The 27,879-nt window shown below is 36.9% G+C and overlaps 1 protein-coding gene across 1 annotated transcript in view; it reads left to right on the top strand.

Annotated features, from left to right (window-relative positions):
• TANC1 (tetratricopeptide repeat, ankyrin repeat and coiled-coil containing 1) overlaps positions 1–27,879 on the top strand; it is a 72,995-nt gene that overhangs the window by 10,435 nt on the left and 34,681 nt on the right. The window contains exons 2-6 of the mRNA XM_010563039.1: positions 4,205–4,408; positions 15,172–15,273; positions 18,282–18,403; positions 19,370–19,559; positions 26,370–26,627. Coding sequence (XP_010561341.1) covers positions 4,205–4,408; positions 15,172–15,273; positions 18,282–18,403; positions 19,370–19,559; positions 26,370–26,627 — 876 coding nt within the window. The remainder of the gene's footprint in view (positions 1–4,204; positions 4,409–15,171; positions 15,274–18,281; positions 18,404–19,369; positions 19,560–26,369; positions 26,628–27,879) is intronic.

Genomic DNA, 27,879 nt, shown 5'->3' with positions numbered 1-27,879 from the left:
CATCAGCCCAATTAATACAAAATAGAAGATGCAGGATTAGGATAAATTAAATATACAGGATAGATTCAGTGACTTAGGAAAGGATGATTTAAGCATATAAAATGAATCTTGCCATCCCACATTATCACATGTGTAATTTAACTACAGCCAGCCATAAATAACATTACTTGTGTGGATATAGAACCTCCCTTCATGCTGTACTGCAAGAATATTAAATTTTGTAGGTCCATTTTGAGAGCCTGTAGGACCAAGAGACAGAGGTCATCTGCCTCTGATTTTTGTCCTGTAACTCTCACTGTGATATGGACTCATGAGCCTATTATAAAATTGTGTATGTCTGAGGCAAGTGCTTTAATATTCAGTTGAACTGGATTGTCTCTGTGGGAACTTGGTATCTCGCAGTCGGAACTTGGCATGAAGCAGCTATTCCTCCTGCTGTGACTCCGTCATATGTGGTAAAGAAAGGTGAGCCTCGTCCTAGCATCAGCTAGAGACAGGGTATGTTTCCAAATCTTCTGCCCAGTTCTGCCCTTCTACACATTTACTTCTTTCTTTGTGCCCCTGCACCCCCTTTCTTTACCTCTTGCTCCCTTTTGGGGGGTGAGAGTATGTTTACTCCTATTAGGGAGAAAGCCAGTGGGAAGAATAACCCTGAGGAGGTGTGTAGGGAAGAGAGAAGACAAAGCCAGCAGCTGTCCTGCTTACCTCTAACCAGCCTCGGTCTATGGACTTGGGGACTGCCTCATCTGAACGTAGCTGTTAGTTACCGCTGTTAGTTACCGTCAACATTTACTTCTTTACATAGTTACTTTACATTTACTTCTCTCTGAACAGCCCCTTCAGTCCATGTAAGGTTTTAGTATTCAAATGCCACGGGTTTCCATTTACTATTTATCAGAGTTCTTCTTGGATCATGGGGGTCTATGGGGGGGTTGTTCTCCTGGTTTGTGCCTATGGCTGGGACAGTATTCGGAAGGTTGTGGTGTAGTTCTGTTGGTTCCCTGCTATTCCCGTTGTTTATGTTTTTTGAGGCCACAAATGTGGGATTGGTCCGTTAGGTGGTGTTGCATTTAGTGAACAGTTTTTTAGGAAGGTCCTGGAGGAGCAACTGTGCACTTTCTGCTTTCTTGGAAAGATTTGTGTCTAGTAGCTGTCTGCGATTCCATAGTATCCTAACCGTTTTTCATTTATAATGTGCTTTTTTTCTGCTTCAGTAGAATACGTTACTGTTTAAACATGTTCCAGCATCACTGAGGATATGATGTCCTCCTAGGTTGAAGCCAGTATGGTTGGCTTTTCTCACGGTGTGCTTTTTTGCTCTGAAGAGCTATTGTGTCTTAGCAGCATGGGTATGTGAGTGACAATAAGCAAAAGCTTGTTGTAAAATTAGGAAAATCAGTGATTCAAAAGAGGAATTTCTGTGGTATGCATTTTGGATTTTTGTTTTTTTAAGTCATACTGCTCTTAGATTCTGAGTAATGAAAGCCCTATCTTTGTACCTCTCCCCACAGTATCTGCGATTGCTGTCAGGAAAATATAATAATAAGAAAAATCAGAGTACTGCTGTACCAAAAGTTGCTAAGATAGAGTGGTGTATATATATAGACTGTAAAACATCTTTCAAGTTACTGTCATGATCAAATAATCTCAATTTATTGATTAGACTTACGCCAGCAGTGTATTTAGCCCTATCTAACTCTCTCCCATGGCGTAATGTTTCATATACAGTAGAGAAGGGTAAATTAAAATCAATTAAAAATTCAAAAGTCTAATAAGAAGACAATGAATTAAACACTGATTGTTTGTGCCATGGTAAAAGGGAAAAACAGAAATTAGGGAATTGTAGGTGGACTTACTAACCCTGAAGGGGAGGAGGTAATTTTTGTTTGTTGTTCTTGTCTCTTGCACCCCCTCACTAGCATTCCAGCTGGAATACTTAACACAAATTCCAAATTACAGCCTTGGTAACGTGTCTAGTAAAAAAAACTAACAAGAATGCCAGTATTTTCTAACTATAGTTAGCTGCATTACCGTGCTACTTCCTTGCTTTTCGCTTATGTTTAAAGGAAAAACTGGAATATCACAACAAGTTTCTCTGTGGATTCTTCAACAATTTATGAAGCAAACTCATATGTACGGTATTGGATAATAAATAATAATATACCTAATGCTAAATCTGTGTTTAAAAACAGCTATTGTGAAAGTTTTTAATTTCTAAGAGAACAGAGAAAGGAAACCCTTAGCCTCTTGATTTCTACTGAAAATGAATGGGAACTCAGTAATTTAGATATCTTGGTGTTTCAAAAAAATGTCGTATGTGATTATAGTCTCTAAAATATTTAGTCTTTTTATTTTAAATATATACTTAGGTGGTACTTTTTAAGAACAGTGTGTTACAGCTAGCTTTCTAAACCTTTTGAAGCTGCTTTTCTAGTTCCCAGGATTTTAAACCAATAGTTAAACTCCTATAATAGTTGCAATGGACTTCAAAAAAGAATATGAAGTTACAGTTACTTAGTTTTTAATTTCCATCTTGACTTGATGAAACTAGAGTTGTTTCCTTAGAATCATTACCTGTTACTATGATTTTTGTTTGAACAGAGAGAACTTTTGGAAAGTGGTAGTTTAGTTGGTGTCAGAGGAATAAGAGAGTAAGTTTTATAGTTATGAAATGTTAAGAAAAGTTTGAATCTAGCATAGCATTCTTCAAGGTCATTTATCATACATAGCCCTCGTGTGGTACTTCTGAGGAAAAAAGTATGGCTAGGAAAAAAACCCAAATAATCTTAAATATGTGCACCTTTGGAAATAGGGAATTGGACTTTAACATTCAGGCATGTTTGGTTTTCTTATCTTCCATGCATACCTCTAAAAAAAAAAAGAGACCAGTAGTTAAATTTACAAAAATATAACTTTTTTCCAGTGGGTTAGGTTTGGTTTTTTCCTTCTGACACAGTGTGGAAGTTCGTTGTATACAGTTAATGCTGCTTGTAGTGAAATGTGGTTGGAGAACAGCTGTTAAAAATTGAAGGCAACAATTGAATGAGAACAGAATGAACAAGAAATGTGAATCTTGTAGAGCCACATTTATCCGAAGTGTTTCCTTACTGTAAGAAAACAAACCTGTTATGAGGGATTCACATCTGAAAAGATATTACTTCTATTACTTCTCCTTTGTTTGTCTTTTCTTCTAGTTGTACTTTGGGTTCCAGTACTTCAACCGTGCTGCTTGTTGCACGTGGACTTGTTTAAAAAATGTTCTGGCATTCTCTTTCCTCTTTGCATCAGTTTTGTTTTGCTATTTCTTATCTTTGGCCATACCAATTCAATTTCAACAGTAGTTCATGTAAATTATTGAGCAATACCCTAATTTGGATATTAAAAAAAGCTGTAGTTAGTTGTTAACCTTTGTTTTTCAGCTCTGTTTCTGTTATCTGACTAGGAAAAACTTAGCACCTTCAACATGTATTTCTGCTGTCTTTGAATCATTACTGTGAGCAATATATTTTTCTGTTGTTTTGAAAATACAGTCTTGATGTAGCTGAAATTGCATTTCCTGCACCAGCAAGAAATTTCTCTCTTTTGAGTGTATTTCCCTGTTTTGGTGTGCCACTTAGTATGTTGTGAACCAATAGCTTGTTTTTTCCCTAGATAAAAAAAATCACCGTTGCTGTCAAATTGCACATAACTGGACCTCTCGGTTTTAAAACAGAAAGATAAAGCTTAGACTGGCCATCTATGAGTGTACCTTTCAGTGATCCACCTTTTAATTGAGTGTAAGGGGTAACCGGACTAAATTCCTCCTTGAACTAGTTCAGTAAACAGTATTTTCAGCTGGTCTTGACTTTCAGGATATCACAGTGATCCTAAAATACCTTTTCAGCTGTAAAAATAATTTTATCTTCATAGGAAATTTGGTTTTACCTCTAAGGATGAAATCTGAAAAGTACTTACTGTGTTGAAAGTAAGGTTTTTCTTCCCCCTTGCTATGTCTATTACAGTAAAATAAAATCTCTCTTACTTGTATATTTAAATTTTTCCAGTGGCTATCTGGATTCTGTAGTGGAGGGTGCACAGTAGGACAAGTCATGCTGAATTGTTGCTGGCAGATGTATTTTCCTATGTTAAATAATTGTATTTCAATGCAAGTCTGTGCTTTTTATTTTGGTATATCACATTACAGATGACAAAATTTTATTTTTAGCAGGTGACTCCTGCCCAGAGAATGCCTTGCAGGTTATAGCAACATCTGGCCACAATGCAGATTTTCCCATTGGCAATCAGCCAGTCTCTGAGGACACTTATAGAATGAACTTGACTAAAGGAGTCTCAATGTCGCTGCCATCTTCACCTCTGCTGCCACGCCAGTCCTATTTGATGCAGTCAAGATCAAACAAAAAGTCTCCAGGTAAAATGAAACTGATGAGCAACTAAAATCTTCACAGCACCTTAACTTAGTTTTCAATACACTTTATATAATGTAACACAGTAAAATCACGTTAATCTTTTGCAATAAGAACAAGAGCAGTGAATGCTTTTTGCATGTTCCCAGGGCAAAAAGGTAATTGGTGATTAAATAGAATATGTTATTTCATATAGCAAAGAATTATTCTAATTGGTATTGCAGATACCTATATTGAATTGTCTGAATATGTTTAAAACCTGTTATTTGTGATTAGTATATCAGTTAGGTAGAAGACAGTGCAAAAACCTTTGTTTATGCATGTTAGTGACTGTGTAAGAGTGAATGTTGTTCGTGGCTTTTAAGTTCATTTATTTTACTCATATCTACATACATAAATGTATTAGTAGATAGATTGCTGCTGAAGTTGGGACAAGAAGCTTGTTAATTTTCAGTGGTTGTGTCCTTAATAATGACCGTGTACTTATGTGTGAGCCTTGCTAAATAAGGTCCTCCATCTGGATCTCTTCTTATCAGCATTCTGTACATATAAATCATTCCAACACGCTAGCATCACTTAGGTCCATTCAGGTCAAAGCTTGAGCTTCAAGTGAAATTGTCCATGTTCCTATTACTTGTGGAGACACTTAACAGTTTCGTGGTTCTTTGTTGTAAAGTTCATAAGGTCTAGGAACAAAGTGTCAAAAGTTGGTTTTTGTCAGCACTGAGAAATGTCTTGGTTAATGACTCATTTTACATAAAATTAAGGAAGAAATGTTACTCAAAGAATTGCCACAGGATAGTAAATACAATTTGTAGAAAGTATTCTTGGTTTAAGTTGCCTATCAATATTTACTTTTCCTTTCAAAATTAAAAAATAATAATCTCACTTCATGTTTAAATAATTTTGGGTTGGTTTTGATAGTTCATGTAAAAATTTTGAGCCACAGAATGGTATTTTGTTTGTTTTGTCTCGTATTACAAGTGATTTGCGTGGTAAACAATTTCAAAAGATAGGGTGAAGTTCTTGTAATGGAGAAGGAAATGGTATTTTTGCCAAAGACTTAACTGAAGGTCAGGATCTAACTCTTAGTTTTGTTACTGTTGGTAAAACTTAACTGCATTCTAGGTGCATTTGAGATAGTATCTTACTAACCTCCCTACTCCATGGTTTACTTTAGTGACATGCATTTTCATAAGGAGAGTATAGGCTGCTAACTATTTCTCATGCAGAAAATGTGTAGCAGTTGACAAATTTTGAACGAAAAGCCATATTCACAATGACTTCAAAGTCATTGTACTGTGATATATAGCCAAAGAAAAAGATTTCTTAAGATTATGAAGTGCTGTGAATGCATTGGCATTTATGTGTCATTATTTTGTACAAATACCTAAGCAGGTGATAGGATGCTGATGGAAACATTCTGTGCTGTTCGTTTGACTTTCAACAAACTATAGCTGATGGAAGATGATTTAATATAAATTATCTGTCTATGCTGGGGCAGGAGTAAGAGAGAGAGTATACTAATGTACTGATTTCAAAGCACTCTGAATTAGTAGCTTACAATTAGCAAGTTGAAGATTTTTCAGGGTATGGTGGATGAAAGAAGAAAGCATTGCATGGAAAGTTAAAGTAGTATTCTGAAGTTAAGATGTAGTGATGAAGTTATCTAACCAGTGGTAGAACAAAATTCTAATTCCAGTCCTCAGTTTACAGGTGAAGACAAAGCAAGTACTTAGACATGTATTTTTCAATGTAAATAATATCACTAATATTTTTTAAAGTCTTTGAAACTGTGTAATGGAGTAGAGGAAAAGGTTGTCCCTTGACACATATAATCATTTGTTCTACCTTTGGTTTTGTTCTGTAGTTCTGTTTGTATAACCCAGGCATGTCAATGGTCATACACATATAAGGTGATATCCTTGCATAACTAACTTCCTTGTAATAAAATTCTATTTAGTGTCTACTAGACTGAAGCAATATACTGTATATATAATCAATGGTAATTATGAACGAGTATATTCACTAAATGCTACCCAGGAGTTTTTCATAACTTTTTATTGAGTCTGAGTAGTTTTAGTTAAAAATTTTGGTTAGTAAATCAAAAAAATCAGATTTTCCTGACAGTGTGTTTCAGGGTTATAAATACAAAAATAAAAGTTGTAGTTAACCAATTGGACTAATGTTCTTGAAAACATCTGTATTTGAGGGCTTCGTAGTCAGTACATTACCACTTTTCTAGCAAGTTTGTCTATACTCTAGCTTACATTTATCTAGTCCTGCATCTATATTTGCTGATTTAAAAACAGCTACTTCATTATGCTTACATGATCAGTGAATAAAAATAGGTTTTCCTGGTTAAATAATTTTAAAATAATGCATGGAAGAACATTCTGCAGTAAGAAATGCACTGTAAAGTATTTTAAGTTTTTGTGTAACTGGTATTAACATTCAGACTCTTTCACAGGATTAGACTCTAGTTGGTGATCTCTAGAACAGAAAAATCTTCAATGTAAATTAATTAAGCAACGAGTTGCTCTTACTGCTTTTCCTTTCATTGCCCTTTCTGCGTGTTTCCAAGTGGGTGTTAATCTGTGGCTTCAGAGGGGTATTTTTGGTTTTGTTTTTTGTTCTAATTTCACCTCTCTGCTTGGCTTCACTACTGCCTGAGCAGCAAGTATTTCTGCCTATTGTCATTTCTTTAAAATGTGTCAGCATTTTGGGTAGGACTCGAACAAACTTTTTCCTTTTATAATTGCTTCATCCACTCACAATCTAGTTATCCATCACATAAAACTGTTGAAAAACCAGCATTTTAGTTCCACCAAAAGTGATTTAGTTAATGAGGGAGGTATGTTTTATACTCAATTTCCTACCTTTTTAGAAAGTTGCACACACAGATAGATGGTGCTTGAAAGAAAGCAGATTCTTTGACTGTATCTTGTTAAGCAAAAGGTATTGCAAATACTTTTAACATCTTAATAAATGTTGGTAATTTACTATATCATTTAGCAGTAGTACCATATGAAAAAGAGCAACAGCAACAAATAAAATGTAAGGCCGGTTTGTAAATTTACATTCAAGCAACGTATAAATTAAAACAGAAAGTGTTTAATTTATAATTTAAAATATTGGAAAAGTACTTATTTCCCCCTTCATGTCAGGCATATTCTTACTTGCCTGAATGTTTGCTAATTTTGAAGGTTATTTAACCTTCTGGGTTGCTTCGGGGTTTTTTTGAGTTTTATCTAATTTTTTTTTAATTAAAAATGCGACGGTAGGAAAAGGATGTTATGCTTGAAATTATTTTCCCTGTGAATGTTGTATACCTCTTTGTAGTTTTCTACTCCAGATGACTCGGAGAATAGAATGCTTCTGCAAGTATGGATTAGCCACAGAGGTACTATGGGGAGCGTGGTGTTTTTGTTCTGTCCCTTTAGACTAAGAGGATTTTGTTCTGTCATAGGCATATTTGTTCCATGAATAATGTAATTATAATTTCTCAGGTTTGGACTCATCTCACTGGGAAAAGCACTTAGATACCTCTAACTTGCTAAACATTAAGGTATCTGTTCAGAACAGATTTGGAAATTGCTAGTCTGGGGACTCCCTGGATGAACACAGGACTTTTTGGGTTTGGTGTCTCTTTGAAACTGCTATCCTGATCTCTGGAATGCCACTTCTCATTTCCTTTCCCTCGTCTGCTACCCCTCTAGGTAGGGGTTCAGGCTTGAGACTGAACTGATCAGTCCTCATATGCTAGGAGACCAGTATGTTAGCACTGTTAGGTATTTTATTGTTCCTATCACACTGGGCAGGCACAATAACAAATGTACACAACTGAGAGACGCATCTTGGCTGCAGCGCATGTGTGGTCATAGCTGCTTTTTTGCCCATCCATCTGCAAGTAGGTCAGCCACTAGAACCTCATAACACATAGGCAGGCAAAACCACGGGAGAGCAAGCTGAACTTCTTCACTGGCACACGGAGAGCTGCACAATCCCGTTTGCACGATCTGCTGTGAGTGACATTGTGTTTTAATTATTTGCATAGGAGGTGGGGGAGCTTTTTCTTTTTTGGGAAGAGCTTGGAAGAGTACCAGTGTTTCTGGCCCCAGTTCAGTCCTCAACTCTAACTAGAAAAGGAGGGAGGAGAGAAACTATATCTTAAATTACTAAGGAGCCTAAAATTATTGGCAGAACTAAAGCGCCTGGTTCATTTGGAGTCAAAAGGTTCCTTAATGAAATAGTTCATTGAGGAGGAGGTGGGTAAACGAACAGAAACAAACAGAACAAGGAAAAAGTCAGCAGGACAACTCTGGGAAGGGGAGCAGTAAATGAAAAATTGTCACAGTAAGTTGAGTTTCTTCTACTATAAAGCTAGAATGAACATTGCTTGGATTGGTAATCTTACAGGTGTGCAACTAAATCAATATTCATGTTCTTAAAGAGCAATAGTTGATTGTACTCTGATTTAGGAGAGTCAACTAAAAGAATGAAAACAGTGATTTATAGAGGAGGTTCCAAAAAATTGGTTGTTGGAGTTTAAGGTGTTAATGAAAGATACTGTTGCTGCCCTTGAAGTAAATGTTTACTGACTTAAATTATTGATACTGTCATGCCTGAACAGAGAAAGAAAGCAGCTTTCCTTTTAAAGACATCAGTGAATATCAAAGATGATTGCTGGAAGAGTCTTCCATAAATGTGCAATAGAACTTCTAGTTAGTTTTTAAATTAAACTTCAATTAAAACTTTTAATTAAAATAATCTGCATACCTGAAACTTGAGACTAGACTAGGTAAGAGAACTGGTTTCACCTAAGGCTTCAGTTTTGTGCACTGATCTTGAGAACGCTGGGAAGCAGTTCCTCTTGCATGCACTAAGCTATCCAAATGCAAGGTCCTGCACCAGGGTCGAGGCAAGCCCCAGTATCAATACAGATACAGATTCATTTAATGCTGATGGGAGGGAAAGCCAGTTTGGAGGACTAGGAAGGAGATGCACAAGTTACAATAACCTTGTGGAAAATCAGCTCTTCTGCAGTCAAAAAAGCCTTAAAAATTACGAGGAAATCAATAGATGATAAAAAAAAATTATAATTATGGAATTGTATAAATCTGTAGTTTGTCTTCCTCAGGAAGACACTGGTGTAGCTCTGGTGATACCAACTTTAAAAATCTACAACAGAGGTAGGAGAGAGCTAGAGAAGGGCTGCAGGAATGACTAAAGGTGTGGAATGGCTCTGAAGGAGAAATTATTTAAATAGATTTGGCTGGTATTTTTCTGTGTGGAAGACAGACAACTGGTGGGAAAAGGAGACAGTATGATGACTATTTCAAGCAGTGTTGGGTTAACTTGTGGATGGTGCAGATTGTTAAAGAAAGGCTGGGATAAATTCTTGGAAGGAAAATCCATCTTGAACTCTTAGACAGAAAGTAACCACTTCTGACTCAGGAAACGTTAAGCCACTTAAGTCACGAAAGGTGTACCAGGGAAGTATGTTTTCCCTAACTTAGATTCTTCTCTGCTGTTTGCTGCTGATAAAATACTGTCCCAGATGAACCTTTTATCAGACCTGATTCAGCCATCTTACACTTTTGGAAAAGAGCTTCCATTGTGCAGGTACAGTTCATGCTTAAATGGGTCCTTTTTCATCCATGGATTAATTCATGTGTCCTATTCTAGATTAGTGCATGAAAATAAAGTTACTATGAATTTTCCTAGTTATTGCAATGCTGTGTATCTGATTTGCAAGTACTGTAAGTCACTTCCATGTTAGTTTATGAGGAAGAAAATGCAATAAAGGGTCTCTTCCACAGCTTAAAGGGTGAGTGTTAAAAATACATCCTGAAGATAGCTCCGTTCTGATCTGTTTTACATGATTGCTACATGTTGTTCTGGTTCTTTTAGAATGGTTGCTTTTTGTTGTTCAACTTTGATACATCTGATTATACTTCTGCTTACAAATGACAGATTTGGACTGTTGTCTCCTTAAAGAATGTGATTCTGTTTCAAAGGAATGTATTTTTTAGCTGCTTTCACCAGGACCAGTGCCCTTTGTTTTTGTTATGAAACAGCGTCGAAAGAGCACCCTCTGGTGATAGTTGGTAGCTAAGCTATCTATTAGTTCAAAAAATGTAATCGTCTTATAGTCTTTAGGTGGAGATACAAACATACGTTCATATATGACTTACATTCCCTGCCCAGTATTTCTTAGCTAAGAAATTAGGTTATCACCATATTCCCATATTCCACTTCTAGGTGGAAATCTGAAAGAACAGGTAGGTCCTGTAATGAAAGGCCTCAGCGCTCTGGTAGAACCAGATCGTACCTGGGCCATAATCATGTATGTAGGCCTGTGATGTAGCAGGCCGTGCATTTTCAGCTCAGTTGCAGTGTGCTGGGGTGGTGTGTTACCCTGGGGAGCCTAAGGCCAAAATGGAGAGAGCTGCAACTTGTCTTTAAAAGCAGTTGTCAGCCTTAAAGTGGTCATGAAAATGAGCAAGAAATCAATGTCGCTTTTGGAGACTTAATGTTGCATCTGAGACTGCTGCCAAAAGGAAGGATGGGACACTTTCTGTGACTGCAAGTGTCATAGCCTAAATATACTGCGGATTTTTAATAAACAAAGTGTGGGATGTCTCGGAGAACTTCAGCGTGCCCTTGAATTTTGAGCCAAGTAGAAGGATGCTATTTGAAGACCCAAACTGAAGACAAGAAAACCACCTTATCAAGGGTGATGTCGTATAGATAGCATCAGTCCTGCAGGTCCCTCTCCAGTGCTTTCTGAATGGGGTTTACTTTGCTAGTGAGGAAGATTGCAGACCAGAAAAAGGAGGAAAGCTTGGAAGCCTGAAGTGCAAGACCTAAGTTACATACTAGCAATAAGGAGGAAGAGTGAAGGGAAGCCAGCCTACTGGAGTTGTTTGTAGTGTGCGGCTTAAACACCACATACTAATAATAACTGGCAAGCCAATTCTGTTTTATTCAAATACTGTGAGCACTTTCAAGTAATGTAGGTAGGTAAGTACTTCTCCTTTTGTTACTGGTGTGAGAGGAAGAAAGTGAGACCTAAAGGGCTGCAGTGGCAAAGTAGCACTTAGCAAGGCAGTAGCACAGTGAGGTGGTTATACGCTAGGACTGAAACTCAGTTTGTGCCTGTGTTGTTGTTTGGGGGTTTTTTGGTCATTTTTTTTCTCTGATTCCAGTATGTTACAGGCTATTTTATTTTAAAACTGTTTTTTGTTGTTATTGAGGATGTATTTTTGTTGTTGTTTAATGGCACATTCACGTCCTGTGTTTTGAAAACTCTACCTTTAGTTATGTTTTGTACATTTAACTTAAGGAAAGGTGCTAGCTGTATCCTTCATTGCTGTCTTGAAATCTCATTGTAAAACTAATTAAAGACATCACTTATCAAATGCTGCAGTAGCATCTGTGGATGCAGTTACAGCTGTCCGTGTATACTAAAAGAATAAATAGCTGTAGACACTGAGGCATTGTCATGATTGACAAATGTTGGCTTCAGAAATAGTGAAAAAATACTTTTACAATTATTTGGTAATTTACCAGTAGCCTTTTACTTTTATCTGCTGGAACTCTTTCGTGTCATGAGACTTATGCTTCTTCTTGATAAGTTTGTGAACTTTTGTGGGAAGGAAAGACCTTGCTTAATAGCTTGATAACTAAGCTGCTTTCTCTGTTTTTTTGGCTTGGTTTCCTTAGGAAATGAGAGAACCAATCTTGCTGTATAACTCTTTTAACAGATGAATTAATCTTTGTAAAACCAGCTTTTCAATCTGGCACTTCATTCATGATATTATAGTTCCTACAGAAAAGAATACTTACCTGAAATCTTTTTTCACTCCTTTCTTTTTAGAAATGCATGATTTCTCAGTCAAACAGTATCTAATGTGTTATTCTATAAGATTAAGGGATTGAAAGACTATAAACTGTAATTTAAAAACCTTTTTAGTACCAGTTTGAGTTTTACATGAAATCCGTGTAAGCTACAGTATGAATTTTAAGTGCTTCCATCAAAAACATTGCTTTTTAAAGAGTCCTTTAATATTGTAGCAGGCAAAACTCATGAAGATATATTGGTTAAAAATGGGCATATCATAGGCCTGTAAAATCACTGTGTGGGCTTATGAACTCTTAGGACATAGGATTCATTAACAGTTGTTTTGTGCTAGGTCAGTGATTCTCTAACCAGGTATCAGTATGCTACTGTGATTATAATGATTAAGTCAGGGAAGTTTAAAAACTATGGCCACAAATTTGTCATCTTTACCACTGATACTTGGAGAGGGTGACTGAGCACAGCTGCTTTCTTTGTGGAAGCATTGCTGATCCAAGACGTCCTGAGGGGAGGAAGGACTGAATTCATTCAGCAGGTGAATAGGCAGTTCAGTTTAGAGGAGAGGATGGGACATTGAGGATGTGTTTACACAGTAGCATAGCTAACTGTTGCTCCAAAGATGTATTGTGAACTGCCCTTGCTTCACATAAAACTGCCTCTAGCTTTCTTGGAGCTTCCTGGCTTCAGCTCTGGCCGTCTTTGGAAGCACTGGTCAGTGCTCAGATGCAGAGTTCTGACACTCCGCAGTTACAGTGTGGACACACAAGTAACATTTCCTGACCTGCTGCTGTTTCACTTCTCATTGACCGTAAGTTAAACTGTTGTAAAAGGCCTTCCATCTCCCAGTCCCTAGCAGAGTCAGAAGGTGAAATGACGTGAAAATTGCAAAGTTTCATAATAATAAAATCCATGTTCTGCGGCAGTGTTGTAGGTCTGCTTCTTAAAAGGCTTATTGGTTTTGTGTACTGTGTATCGTTTATTGATTGTTTTCCATTCGTAAAAAAATGAACAAGGAAGAAAAATCAGCCTTATCAGTAGCTTATTGCTGAGAGATATAAGAAGTAACTAGTATTTGAATTCATCGCCTGATTTAAAAAAAAAAAAAAAAGAAAAGAAAAAGAAGAAATAATGTGACCATGTAACTGTGTAACTGTAAGTTCAGGATTCTGTGGAGTATCACAAGAAAAGTTCTTCATGAAATATGCCAAGTTCTCCAAGCTTGCTTTTGAGACTGATTTTATTATTATTATGAATAAAATAATAAGAGTAATATGCAAACTTGCAAGATGCAAAAGTGGAATGCTGCTGGTAGAATGGTTTTCTCTTGTGCTTTGTCACTGTGGCCTGGTGTACCTATTTAAAAATCACTTGGCTGCAACATGTCAGACATATTTTCAAGCAAGGAAACCTCCTTTCTTACTCTTACAATGAATGTTGCATGATAGAGAGAACCTGAGATCATAGCTCTGTAATAAAACAAGAGGTTGTATTTAAATAAGAAGGGAGAATCACTGTCTTGCTAAAGCTGGGGCACTCCACAAAAATACCTCTGTTTCAGCATTTTGTTAAGCATAGCAACTGACTGTGTTTCTAGGGACTTCCAGCTAATACTTATGTTCTTCTCGATGGAACATTGCAATCGCCTTCTGCACCTCAAGCTCACTAAAACTTTGAAAGTTTCAAGTGGCTTTGTTACATACATTGCAAGAAATTGGGATTGTCTTAATGAAAATTTAGGACAAAAATTTGGGTTTGAGTTTTCAGTACCACTGACGATGATGTTTCTGTTCCCTATGCCATTTAAGTATCTTAGCTTTCTAGTGCGTAACTTTACAAGTTACCCTGTTCATGCTTTTCCAAAACTTAGTGTTGCAAATGCCTTTATTGTTATAAAATTCTGTTGACATACTTTTCAGGATGAGGATAAATACATGGTGGAGTTTCAGTTCTATGATGTATTGCGCGTCAGCTTAGTGGTCTGCCTGCCAGTACTATCAGTTGCTGAATTAAGATCGGAATTTCACCCAGTGTTTGTAGCACAAGCAGATGTTTGTTGATTCAGTAGTACCAGTACACTTTTTCTGCTAAAGCTTTAGAGGGCGGCATCATTCCCCTTCTGTTAGATAAGTTGTGTAGTTAACATTTCCTGTGGTTGCTGCTAAACCATATTTAGCAAAGAATAGGATCATAAACAGCCTGAAACCAAAACATGAAGCTAAAAGTGAGAGTAAAGGGTGAATCAGTTTAATTTTTGAAAAGTGTGTGTGAATACACAATTCTTCTTAATACTGAAGGTGGTATGTTTGAACTTAGTATGTATGGAACTGAGAATGCTGGTGTTTAATGAAACCATTAGTAGCCACTAATGTTTTCTTTTGTTTTTTGAACTGCTCTTCATCATTCCTTATGATCAGGGCATGTGTCAGTATTTGGAGAAAGTACGCTGTAATATAAAGCTTCTTGGGTTTGAATTATTTAGTGTGTTGATGTTGCAAGCTGTCTGCCTGTAGTCTTTTTCTCCTAGCTTCAAAGATGCTGATAACAAAATTATCATCCTATTATAATGGAAAATAAAATCTCTGAACCGAGAAGACCCATTGAATGTTCTCTGAGTTTGAACATGAAAAAGTCACTCACTACATATACAGGAAAATTTTTCAGGTTTGTCACAGCAAGCAGATTGGTTTTGTTTTCCAGCAGGCTTTTTTACTCCCAAAAGCCCAAATAGTGTTTCTTTCTCATAAGAGTGAAAGTGCAGCAGCTCACTAGTCTTTACAGTAGCAGCTGTGTGTGTAAGAAATAATTCCTCTGCTTTTTTTGCATCATGTAGGATAGACACTGTACATGTGAAACCTGAGGTCTATCTGGAAAAAATTAGATACACTCAGCTTATTCCCATTGCAGGTCCGATCAGGAAGCCCAAGTACGTGGAAAGTCCTAGAGTGCCAGGTGAGGCAGCTCTACCTCTGAGAAAAGGATCAGAGCAAGGAGAATCCAGTCAAAATGGTAAGAGTCTGTTCAGTGGTACTTTATTTGGTATAACAGCTGTTCATTTTAGAGTGATACAAAGGAGCCTGCATTATAAGGAAATCTGATTCTTTATTTGTAAGAATGTTTTGCAGATGTAACATGCTCGTAGTAAGGAGGAGATTCTTGCCGTTATACTTACGTGATCTTTATAACTGTCTCAGATCTTGGAGCTGTGCATGTACTGCAGGCAAAATGATGTCCGAGTGTTGTTGATTACTACATATGCCAAAGGCCTTCTAGAATTTTTCTGAACTTGTTTTTAAATTAAATTGAGTCCAAGTGTGTAGCTCTGCACCGGGTACAATGCTTCATTTTAGAAATTTTGTAAAAGCTTGCTCAATAAGAAGGCAATAACTGTAGACTCTTGTGTTGGCAAAGCTGGGAAAAGCTACCTCCCTGGAGTTAATTGGTATTCTTGGAAAGTTTCATGTTTGTTAAATTTCACTAGTGCATAACAGAGTATGGCTTTGACAGTGAACGTCATGGTCAAAGCAGAATGACCCATATGTTGGTCTATGACTACGTGCACTGTAACGTGAATTTCATATGCCTTGTATTTTTAGGTTAATTTTTCAGTCATTAAAGTCATTGCATGTAACTGATGAGCTTCCAGCTGAACAATTTTTTGGTTTTGTTTTGCTTCAATTTTAAAGAAAGCTACAGTTATAAAAGCCAATGCTTTCTTTTTTAGAAAGCCCCTTATTTTTGATACTTATTAGTGAAAACAAAACTCATTGTAATTGTTTTCACCATCTTCTGTATGCCCTATTTGATAGGTTACAGTTACCCTGCTCCCTCTTGTGCCTCCACCTTCAAAGCCATGTTAGTGCTGGCATTAAAGTTCTATGTCCATCTGGGAGAGCATGTATTCCTCATCTCCCTAATCTGAAGGTGACCATCTCATGATGATCCTCTTTTTCACAGAGTTGTACTCCCAGACAGTGAGACTGCTGGAGGTCAAAATTAAACTCTAGTGTTTAAGGATTAAACATTGATTGCTGGGTTGAGCACCTTAGACTTTTGGCTTTCATCTCTGTTTCTGAACTGAATTTGGTACTATGCCTAACACTTACTCAGACTTGTCAAAGATTAAGATTGAAATATAATAGTAATAGGGTTTTGTAACCTTGATAGAAGAATGAAGAGGTTGATTTCACAAACTCTGTAATTTCCAGGATTGTAATTTTAAAGAGTAATTGTAACCCTCAAAATGAAAATATGACAGAGAAAATATGTTTTCCAGTGAAATATTCTAAGATCTGTCAATTTGCAAAATATTCTGAGATACAGAAGTTTTTGTGTCTGCTTTCAAAAAAGACACCATTTCATACACTTCCTCCTTTTGGGATTAAGTGAGAATCAGGTAATTCGATCTTCCAGAGTAAAACTTTAAGCTGTCTGCAAAATTAAGAAATAAGTGCATTCAAGTAGGCATTGAGCTGGAGTGAAAAAAAGGATGGTTGACTAGTAAACTACTCATATTTGCAAACCGTGGGGTTTATGTCACTCGAAGTGAAACATTGTTGAAGTAATGCTTACTGGTCAAGCTGTTCAGTTAAAGTCATTGTTTTCTATGTTTTCTATGTTTTTCTTACAATCTGCAGCTTGGGGAAAAATGTGCTATTTATTGCAAATACCACTGAATCTCAGCTGTGTCTTATGTGGTTAGATACCATATGCTCTTCATGAAGAGTGAATACTGTCCTGATGCTCACTTGGCCGTAAAGGAAAGAACAAATGAAAAGGGGCTTGTTGATAGTGTAGAAGGTAGTGCAGCTGAGAGGCTTGTCTGTCCTTTGAAGTTTAAACTTCATCAGTTAAGTCCATACACTTACGTCTCTCTTCCTCTCTTCGCACTTCCTCTGAGGTGCTCCTTATCAATTAGGAACTTTTTGTTGCATGAAGTAGCCAAATTTGAAACTGGTAAAACTGTTAGGATGTCCCTGCTGACTTCCAGTTGTGTGGGGATGACATCCAGAAGCTCGGTGCCTTGCCCAGACGGCGCTGACTGGGAAGCAGCAGTGTGGGTGCTCCTGCTTTTTTCCCCTCTTTGCAGTCAGGTGGTAGCTACTGCAGCCAGCAGTTCTGTAGCTGAGAATTCCTGCTGTGAGCTATTTCTCCAAGTGGTTAGATGATGTTCCTTAGTTAACTATTTATACCTGAGGATGGGACAGGCCTACGTATTATTCTTTTTTTAATGGACAAAAGAAATAAATACTGTATAAATGTTTCTGCTAGGGAAGAGCATGACAGCTTGGTAGGTGATGCCAAACTGTTGGCATCAAAGAAAGAAAATGAAAGAAGATGCTAGTTTGTGAGATTCTGTTAGCCATAGGTGTTTTTCCTAAGCAGATCTGTGGTTGACTGTTTTTGTTGGAGGTTCCCTCATTTTGAACTTTGATTATATCTGTTAAACCTCGGAATACATTTTAAAGCACTGTACTGATAAAATACTTTTACAGCCAGAAAAGCTGAGACATTCAGAACTGGTGTCATATCCTTGGCATAGGAAGCACAACAAAAACGTATGGCATTAGTTGTAGTGTTAACTGTAAGCTTACAAAACATCTGTATTACTAACCTCTACTTCTCACGTTTTTAACATTACAGAAAACTGTATTAAAAATTACTGGAACAGAATTTCAGTCTGCCACTGAGCTTAGATAGCACTGAGTTTAATGCTGCTGTTAGAATAATCACATCGATCATCAGTCCAGTGATGAACTGGTTGCACTTAACCATTTCTGGTTTGACTGGCAGGGTAGGTTTTTTCTCCCCTGTGTTTGTGCAGATATGTAGAGGATCCAAGACCCACCAACAATTTAAAGTCTAATGGACAAAAAGTTTAAACGGTATTAGTTTCTTTGTTGGACATATTGCTGACAGAAGAACTGGTGTTTACATTTGATTGTAATTTTGCTACCTCTTGTAACGGTTTCCAAATACAAGACTCTAATCTTCAACCTTTTTCCCCCACTCCAAAGCAAAGCCTGATAAAGACTCAAGCTGTTCTCCTGCAGCACAAGAATTGATGACAAGATTGGGTTTTTTACTGGGAGAAGGGATCCCAACTTCTGCTCATATAGAAGAGAAAAATGAAATCATGGTAGGATAACGGAAAATAATACATTTAATATTCATCCTGTTTCTGAGAGGACTAATGCTATTTCCTCTATCCGCTAGTTGCAGTTACTTGATATTTACTAAAATGCATTATATTTTAATAGACATATGGTAATAGAATTGTAAATTACTTATAACAAGTGTGTGTTTTGAAGTTGTGAGTTGGCATTGCATTCTTTAAAAAAAATAGAGTAGACTTCTCATCATTTCTGGAAGATAATCTACTGTGAATGTGAATAGCTTCTAGGGTTCTCTCTGCCTTATTTTAGTATTTAGGAGGAACTTTTTTTTCCTTCTGTTCTCAGTGATTTATAAGAATGAAAAATGTCAGTGGTTTGTTAAAATAGGAGCATGCTTTTGGGGCGTGTGTGGTGGTTTTTTTTTTTTCCCCTGAGAAGTTCACTTCATTTGACAGTCTTTCTCTGTCATTTGAGGGTAGAGGAATTAGGGAGAAGCAAGCAGTTGCTATCCATATGAAATGCATCTGCTAACCAAAACTGCACAGTAACTACCAATCTCTCTTTCTTCCCCCCTCTCTCCACTTTTAGTCCAAGGCCTCACAAATCTTAGTGCATCGGTTTGGGTTTTATTGATAGTAAAATGTGAATAAGTCTGCAGTTCTAGTGTTTCTAACCCAAAAATAAATACTGGGGGCGGAGGGGAGGGGTATCCAGTAAAATGTTTAATGGAGAAGAAATCTGCCTCACTGCAACTCTTCCACTGAACTGTGAAATTCCCTTTTTTCTTCAGAATTCACTTTTTAAGAGTAATCTGAAAATATGTCACTAAGGTTCCCAATCAAAAGAAAGTTTCAGCTCCTTGAAGTTTTTGTTTGAAAAATGGGCTCTTTGCTTTGTTCTTATTCTACTTCACCTTGATGTTTCTATTTTTCAGCACAGTAGCATACTGACTCCTGTGCAATAACTATTCATTTTTCTTCACATTGCAGTGTACAGTAGCCAGTCAAGGAGTGAGTCCATGTTCCACCCTCACAAGCAGCACTACATCACCTAGCACTGATAGTCCCTGCTCTACTCTCAACAGCTGTGTTGGCAAAACAGCAGCTAACAAAGGTAGTCCCTGTGGAACCATTAGCAGCCCTAGCTCCACCCTGGAGAGCAAGGACAGTGGAATTATAGGTAAGCGTCTTAATTAGTAATGCAATTAATAGAAATTATTCTTCTCTTAATAGTACAAGTCTGAATAGCTGCTTCATGACATTGTGTTCAATTTTATACTGCCACGGATTCTGTTTCAAATCCTCTGTACCTGAAAGATTCAAATCATATTCTTTGGCTATAACAGTTACTGTTGTTAGGTGTGCATTTCTCTTGTTTTCCTGGTGCAGTTCTAATTTCTCCATGTTTTCCTTTAAAATCATTAATTTCCTCTGTTGTGCTCCATTTCATATTTTCTTCTGCCTTTTTCCATTATATGTCTCTACAATGCATTTCATAATGGTGAAGCACAGCATAGCTTGAAGCTGGTTTAATTTCCAGCTGAGGAAAAAATAGTTTATGCTACTTCTTATGAGAATAACATAAATCATTTAAAAACAGTGCAAATGTTTGAGTAATTGGCATGAAAATGAAGCTAAAATGGGGCATCATGGAAAAGGTGAAATTGTGTGATCCTCCACTGAATAGATGACTGAACTGAGGCTATATATGCTGCTTCTGTGGGGAGTCAGCTATCTTTAGAGGCAGCTACCATCGCAGACCAACTGTTCCATAGCTCCTTTTACCAACTAGCTGAATATTTCAGTAGGTCTGTTCAGGATTAAAGAAAAGATCTAAATTCTTTGCTGCCTCGTTTGTACCATCTTCCCTATTTCTGCTCCCTGCCCTATTGAATCTTTGTACCGCTATCTACCTGTACCTTTGGGCACCTAAGTGGCTGCTTTAATATTATTTTCTGGAAAGTCAGACTAAGATGTAAAAAGCATATTTTTCATGTTGCTACAAACTGTTGTAGGAAAGTTTGTTCTTCTTTATTGGTTTAGTCAATATTTCTTTTAAAATGCTGACTCCTTAACCAATTGATCCCTTTTAAAATTTATTTTGTAACAGCTGTTAAGCTTACCAACAAAAACAAAGCACAAAATGCCCCCTAACCTGATGCTTTCTCAATATACAAATTGAGAAGGTGAGCTTTCAGTTTATCTAAGTCTAGCTGATGGACTAAATTTAGAGAGACTGAAAAAGGGAAGTAATTCTAAATCTTAAATGCCTATATTTAACAAAGTAAGCTTAAGATGTGTCATTGTCTTTGACTGAACTTAGTACCTTTTTATTTCCAACTTTGGTTTATAGAAGGAATTCCAACTGAAAGTGGTCTCTGCCTGCCGTTATGAATACTAACATGATGATCATTGGTGTAATACTTGCCAAGAAGTAGTTTTCAAAACACAGTTGATAACACTTCACTCTGACTTTATAGATGTTCTTGCATTTTATAATAAAGTGAAGTAACTAATATTCATAATTTATGACATAATACTATTTTTACTGATCAGTTACCCTAAAAGAGGTGTTCATCATGCGTCAAAAGACTCATCTGTGTAACACTTAAGTACTTCAGTTTTAGAAAATGATTTTGTGACCTCATTCCATAGTAGATTGATAAAAGCCATTGTCCATGGTTAATTTTGTGTAGGATCTAGTTTTGGGATAGTATTTACATTTTGATGTAAAGGAAAGGGTATATCAGTATTGTTGCTCTTGGGTTCACAGGATTCAGTCACTGCTTGACTTGACAATAGAGTACATTAGTTATAGGTTTTGTCAGAATTTAGGGTTTCCTGTTTTGATTACACTGATGCAAGTATAAAACAAACTGAAATGATTGTACAGGTGAGTATGTTGGTGTAAAAGTACAGCAGTGTATGTCTAGAAGAAACAGTAATGCCTCTTGTGGCAAAAAATATTTATCTGTCAGTATACCTTAGTCATTTCCTTGTTTAAAATGTTTTACAGGAGTTTTGCTTTTTTAATAGAGTAGTTTAAATCAGTTCTCTGAATGACACAGGGATCTGAGAGTTGTGCCATTAAACCAAAACAGGCTTCCCACATAGGACATGGTTACAAAGATACTTCTAGCTTCATAAATGCATCTATGCTTAAGCTTTTACTAGCTCTGTAAGTGATATGTAGACTATTAGGCACTTCTGCTTAGGCATGTTTCTTAAGAATTTGGGACCTTTGTTAAGGCTTCTCCAAGTGATGAGTGTTTGCCCTTTATAAAAAGAGGAGTCACGTTGGTTTGGAATACTTAGTTGTTTGGAGATCTAAATCAATGTGTTTATTCATTTGTTTAAAGTGGTACCGCACTGAAAAACTTAGTTGACTTTGCAAAAAAAGTTTAAGGACTGCACAGTGTTTTGCATGCAACTTTTGTTTATATCGGTGAGAGTAGCATCAATGTGAATACAAAAATTGGCGTTACTAATACACTAAATTGCTTCTCTAGTACATGATTGTTGTGGTTTAACCCCAGGTGGCAACTAAGCCCCACACAGCTGCTCACTCCCCCCCACAGTGGGATGGGGAGAGAATCGAAGGGTAAAAGTGCGGAAACTCGTGGGTTAAGATAAAGACAGTTTAATAGAGAAAGCAAAAGCTGCCTGTGCAAGCCAAGCAAAACAAGGAATTAATTCACCACTTCCCATCGGCAGGCAGGTGTTCAGCCATCTCCAGGAAAGCAGGGCTCCATCATGTGTAACGGTGACTTGGGAAGACAAACACCATCACTCCGAACGTCCTCCCCTACCTTCTTCTTCCCCAAGTTTTGTACACTGAGCATGACGTCGTATGGTGTCATGGTTTAACCCCAGCCAGCAACTAAGTACCACACAGCTGCTCACTCACTCGCCCCCACCCAGTGGGATGGGGGAGAGAATCAGAACGAAAAAGGTAAAACTTGTGGGTTGAGATAAGAACAGTTTAATAGAACAGAAAGGAAGAAACTAATAATGATAATAATAATAAAATTACAATAATAATAGAAGGACTGGAATATACAAAACAAGTGGTGCACAATGCAGTTGCTCACCTCTCACTGACCAATGCCCAGTTAGTTCCCGAGCAGTGATCCCCTTATGCCAACTTCCCCCAGTTTATATATTGGGCATGACATCATATGGTATGAAATATTTCTTTGGCCAGTTGGGGTCAGCTGCCCTGGTTGTGTCCCCTTCCAACTTGTGCCCCTCCAGCTTTCTTGCTGGCTGCGCGTGAGAAGCTGAAAAATCCTTGACTTAGTCTAAACATTACTTAGCAGCAACTGAAAACATCAGTTTATGTTATCAACATTCTTTTCATACTAAATGCAAAACATAACACTCTAGCAGCTCCTAGAAAGAAAATTAACTCTATCCGAGCCAAAACCAGCACAGTGATATAGAATGGGAAAAAGGCATCCTCATTCTCTGTTAATTACATACTTTCAGCCTTACTGAGCTCTTGGGTGAGGTACTGCAGCCCAGGGGAGGGATGCATGTATGTTTTGTATGTGCAGTTTATAAGAAATGCATCTTCTGTGACATTACAGATACTTTATGAAGTCTTGGAATAAATACATTTACAGTATCAGTGATGCGTAGTTCATCCAAGACTATAGAAGTAGCTGCTGGTTTTGGAGTGGAGTGGATTCTTTCTTTCCTTCCAGAAAGGCAGGATAATAGGCTGGAGCTCTATTCTTTAACCTTCTTTAAAACCTGTTCTTGACTGAGAGCTTTCCTTCTCTCAAGTGGACAAGCGTCGATACTGATATGAACCTACTACACATGTTTTGCAAGCTTGAAATACTCTATGAGTATGTCCATGTTCTAAATTAGTTCAGAACTAGCTTCATGTTTGTTTAAAGTAGTATATTGGCATGACAACTACATCATCCATTGTATAACCTTGTAAGTACTAATATTTTTAAGAAAAGGTTTTTTAACCCAATGATAAAAGTTGCTTATTGAACTAATGAAAAGGAGGGAGTTTCAAAAATAGGAGAAACATGAAAAGAAGTCCTTCATTATAAAGGGAGAAGAGAGAGCATGGCGGAGTTGTGAAGAGTATGAGTGTGAGAGCAGGTGGGGGAGAACTCTGTATAGTTTCTTCAGTCAAGCATATATGGTTCATGATCATGGGACCATATGAAAATAATCTGCCACAGTTCTGCAGAGCTGTCATTTGTGCCTCAAAATCAGGGAGAATTTGAACACCACTTGTCCCTTGGCAACCCATGACAGCACCCCTTACATCTGTAAAGGCATGAAACCAAGAAGGGAAATAAGAGGCATCTCTCTGATAAATGACCTGTGTTTTTGTTTTTTAAATACAAATGTGTCTGTGCATTCAAATTTGTTATTAGTAGTAAATGTGCATTTTAAATTATGTTTAGCAAGTATATGTTTTCTAATGTCTTTGACAGAGTTTATCCAACCATGAAAATAGCTTTCTCTTTCATGCCACTTATGTGGGCTTCCATTGTATTTCTACTCCCACTATGTTTCCTGGGCCAGCAGACTCTGATGGGAAATCTATCTTTTCTTCCTTTCCCTCTTTTTTTCACTTACAGTTTAGGTTTCTTCTAGTTTTCTAATGTTTTCCTGCTGTAGTTGTTTCTATTGAGTCTGACATAATAGTGGAAGCAGGTTTTAATCTTCAGTAATGAGCTAAGTAGCAGAAAAGACTGGGCTAATGGCCAAAATGTAAGCTTTTTCAGGATACTTGCCACTGTTTCAGTATGGAAATCTTGAGCAGTGAGGTTTCCTGATGCTACATTTCACTCCAGGAATAATCATAGTTTTAACTATTTCATACTTCAGGAGGAGCCAGATTTTTTTGACATGACCATAAAAATGAAATAAATTTGTCATGCATAAGTACAGTCTAAGCTGTGTACAAAGGTTAATGAAATGCCTGAAAAGCTTTTTCTTCTGTTGCCTCTAAAATGTATATCATATTACTGGTATTTCTTAGAATAGAAGCTCTTGAATTTAAGCATCAGGTCTTAAATTTCTTGTGAATGTGAGGCGAAGCAGGAAGGATGCAAAGTTGTATGAGTACCTCATCGTCCTACAAGGCTGAAGCCGCAGTGCAGTTGATGTGAAAAAAGAATAGTTGGTGCTTCTTCTGACTGGAGAAGCCTCAGAATTCTAAGGAGAAGTCTGTGTGTTTGCATTTTGTTAGCAGTCTAATATGCCAGAATGTTTTACTTAATGATTTGGTGAGTTGAGTGTAGAATTGCCACATATATACCTTTAACATTTAAAAACTTAGCCTGGGGAGGCTCCACAGTTCACATAGATATTATTTGAACTGGCATTGATTTTTTTTTTTTTAAATCCTGGTGCCCTTTCATCTCATTTTATGTCTTCCTCTGTTGCATTCAAGTGTTCAAAACACATTGAGTGTTGGTCTAACCTTTAATAAGTATTTGTTGTTCAGTTATTTTGTGAGAGTTTAATCTAAGTATTGAAAAACATTTTAAATGAAGCAGAGTAATTTCACTATTAAACATACAAAAACCAGTATATACTTGCAAAGTGTTTTTACGTGAGCACATTAGCATAGTTTTATCAAACATTACTCAAGTAGGTCTTTAGGAATATAAATTCTTCACACATTCAGTTATTGCAGGAGGCCTTGATTAACTACAATCTTGAGGAACTAAAGATGCACACTGATAACCCTCAACCACCAAATTGGAATATTTGGAGCACTCTAGATAATGCAGTTTGTGTTGTTTCAGCTTTCATCAAGTGAATCACTGCAGCAGTGGAAGACTACTGTTCTGTAATGCAGCATCCAAAACCACCTGTGTGGTCTTTAGTTGTCTTTTAGCTGAGGATCTGTCTAGCTTTGTGCTGCTTATTTTGTGGCATCTGAAATTTTCATAGCAAAAATCCCACATCTTACTGCCAAAAAGTTTCACAAACTGTTGAAAAATTATTTGTAGATGTTTTTTGGTTGGTTTATAATGACATCAGAAAAAAAAAAAAAAAGCCTTTATTTGAGCCTCTGATTTATTTTACACTGCAGTACACTGAAATACTTAAAAACCTAAATCAGTATGTTTAATATAATCTGAATTTTTGTTCATATACAGTACTGGGTCTGATCAAACATCCATCAAGCCTTGTATACTCTTTCTGAGGGTGAAATGTGGTAGGTACTTAAGATGTAGTATACCGCTCAGTTGGTGGAAGCTTTCTCTCAGGATTAGTTTGCCAAGTATGTGAGTGCAGGCTGGTTGTAATCCTAATGTAGCTATCTATGTTAGGTGAGCTAGATCTCTGAACAACATTGAATTTTTGTCATTTATGCTTCACAATATACAGGATGTTTGGCCACAAGTAGGCTTATGGAAAGCCTTCCAACTTTGGAAGAACTGTGGAAGTTTTTTCGAAGAAGTGAATTTTGAATTCTTTTTTTAAAATATTAGTCTTCAAAAATGTGAATCATCAAAAAGATGCATTTAAATTTTTTTATGGCTCTACATGCTGTTTTTACTTCTTAATGCACTTTTGTTGTCTTCATGTTTACAGAGTGGTTTGCAAATTTGCAAGATATGTTATAGAATTTTAATTTTGAAAACAAGTTGACACATGTTTTGGTGAAGTAGTAGATCCTTCATATAAAGTCATAAATGCTCTGGGTCCCCCCCCGCCCCCCCCCCGCCCTCAGCACAAATTGCATAGATCTAAAGATACACCTGGATTATTCAGAACTTTTTCTTGTCTCCTTTCTCAGGTGTTCTTCCTAATCTGAGAAACTGTTGTTCAGTTCTTTTAGATAAATAATATTCCTTAAACTCAACGAAATATCCAGTGAAGAAATACTTGAATATCTGCTGGCCCAAAATGCCATTTGAGTATGAAAATTACAACACATATTAACATGAGTGCACCATTTTCCTCTGATGTGTACTTTAGGTTTTTTTTCTCTCTTTTTCAGCAACTATAACAAGTTCATCAGAAAATGATGATCGTAGTGGATCCAGTTTGGAATGGAACAAGGATGGGAGTCTTAGAGCTGGAAAACATCAAGGGATTAGTCATGATCGAAGAACAGATAGTTGTTCACCAGTTGCAGAAGAGGAGACCGTTGGATCTGTTGAGAATTTGCCAAAACCAGTACCACCAGGAGAGGGTCCCGTTCCTTATGCTCAAAGTTCTGGCTCTTTAATAATGCCTCGTCCAAACTCTGTTGCAGGTAAAGTCCTGAGGTGGAAAAAAGGATGTTCTTAATGATAGCACGTTTCTGTTGAATCTTTCTGTTAAAGTTAGGGTGTTACTATGAAAGATTTTTTTATAGGCTAAAAAGAAAAGAGCATAGGTTCTAAATTGAATAGATGAGCATTATCCAAGTTGTTTAAAATTGTCATACAGAGGCCTTTTATGGTGCTCTTTAGTAGGTATTGGTTAGGTCAGGACTTCTGGAACACTTGAAAGTGCATCAGTCATTCTAGGACTGTATCTGGCGTCAACTAATGCTTGAGGTTGTTGCTTTTGTGCATGTTCACGTTTGCTGGATCTGTAAATCTGACTAACGCTAAGAGCAAAATGATACTTTGATCTCTGTTGAACAAGTAACATATATATTTTTTAAAGAACTATGTGAAATTCTGCCTTCTAGGTGAACCTTTCATTTAGAACATGTGAGTCCATTCAGTTGTGATAGATAAATATGTGAATTACCGTTACTTTTTCTAAGAGTTGTGAAATAGACAAATCTCTGAAAAAGCACTTCTGACTTGGAATCTATTAGTAGAGCCTGTCAGATTCTAACAATAATGGGCAATTTGCTTACATAAATAACCCTGCAAGAAAAATGTTCTGGTAGTGTTCAGAAGCATGGCTGCCATATATGTGGCAGTAGGTTTAGCTAATTAAAAATTCAAAATTAAAAACTTGGTAAAAGCAGTGTGAAGAAAACTTCAGTAATGAGGTTAGGGCTTGGGAGTTGGTGATTCCTAGAGGGAAGATGGGAGGATATTATACTACATTCCAGCTAGAAAATATTGCAAGTAAAAGGGAGTATTTTTAGTATAAAAGACGAAACAAAAATTGATGCATGGGATTTTCTTAGTATGGCAAGATGTATAGGAGAAATATTGCTAGTAAACCAACTTTTGAAATCGTCAATAGCAAAATTTTGGCAAAGAACGTGCTAGCAATTTTGATGATAATCTTTTAAATTCTGACAACACCACTTTAAATTTTGGAAGGCTATAGATTTTAATATGAGCGCTAATTCTGTGGTTTTGTTGTGAAGGCACAAACATGTTGGTTCAGCTGGGGCAAAAAAAAAGAAACAGTCTCCATTTCATTTTCAAAGGAAGTATATAATGTGTTTATTCTGGAAAAGTCCAGCAAATTATAATACATTGGAACTGCAATAGAAAAAGAATGCTAATGCAGCCCAGTAAATGTTATTATGAACCTAAGACTTGTCGGTAATATCC

Source organism: Haliaeetus leucocephalus, unplaced genomic scaffold, assembly GCF_000737465.1.
Source record: "Haliaeetus leucocephalus isolate CR32 unplaced genomic scaffold, Haliaeetus_leucocephalus-4.0 Scaffold163, whole genome shotgun sequence".
NCBI lineage: Eukaryota > Metazoa > Chordata > Aves > Accipitriformes > Accipitridae > Haliaeetus > Haliaeetus leucocephalus.
This window is presented reverse-complemented; position numbering and strand designations above follow the sequence as displayed.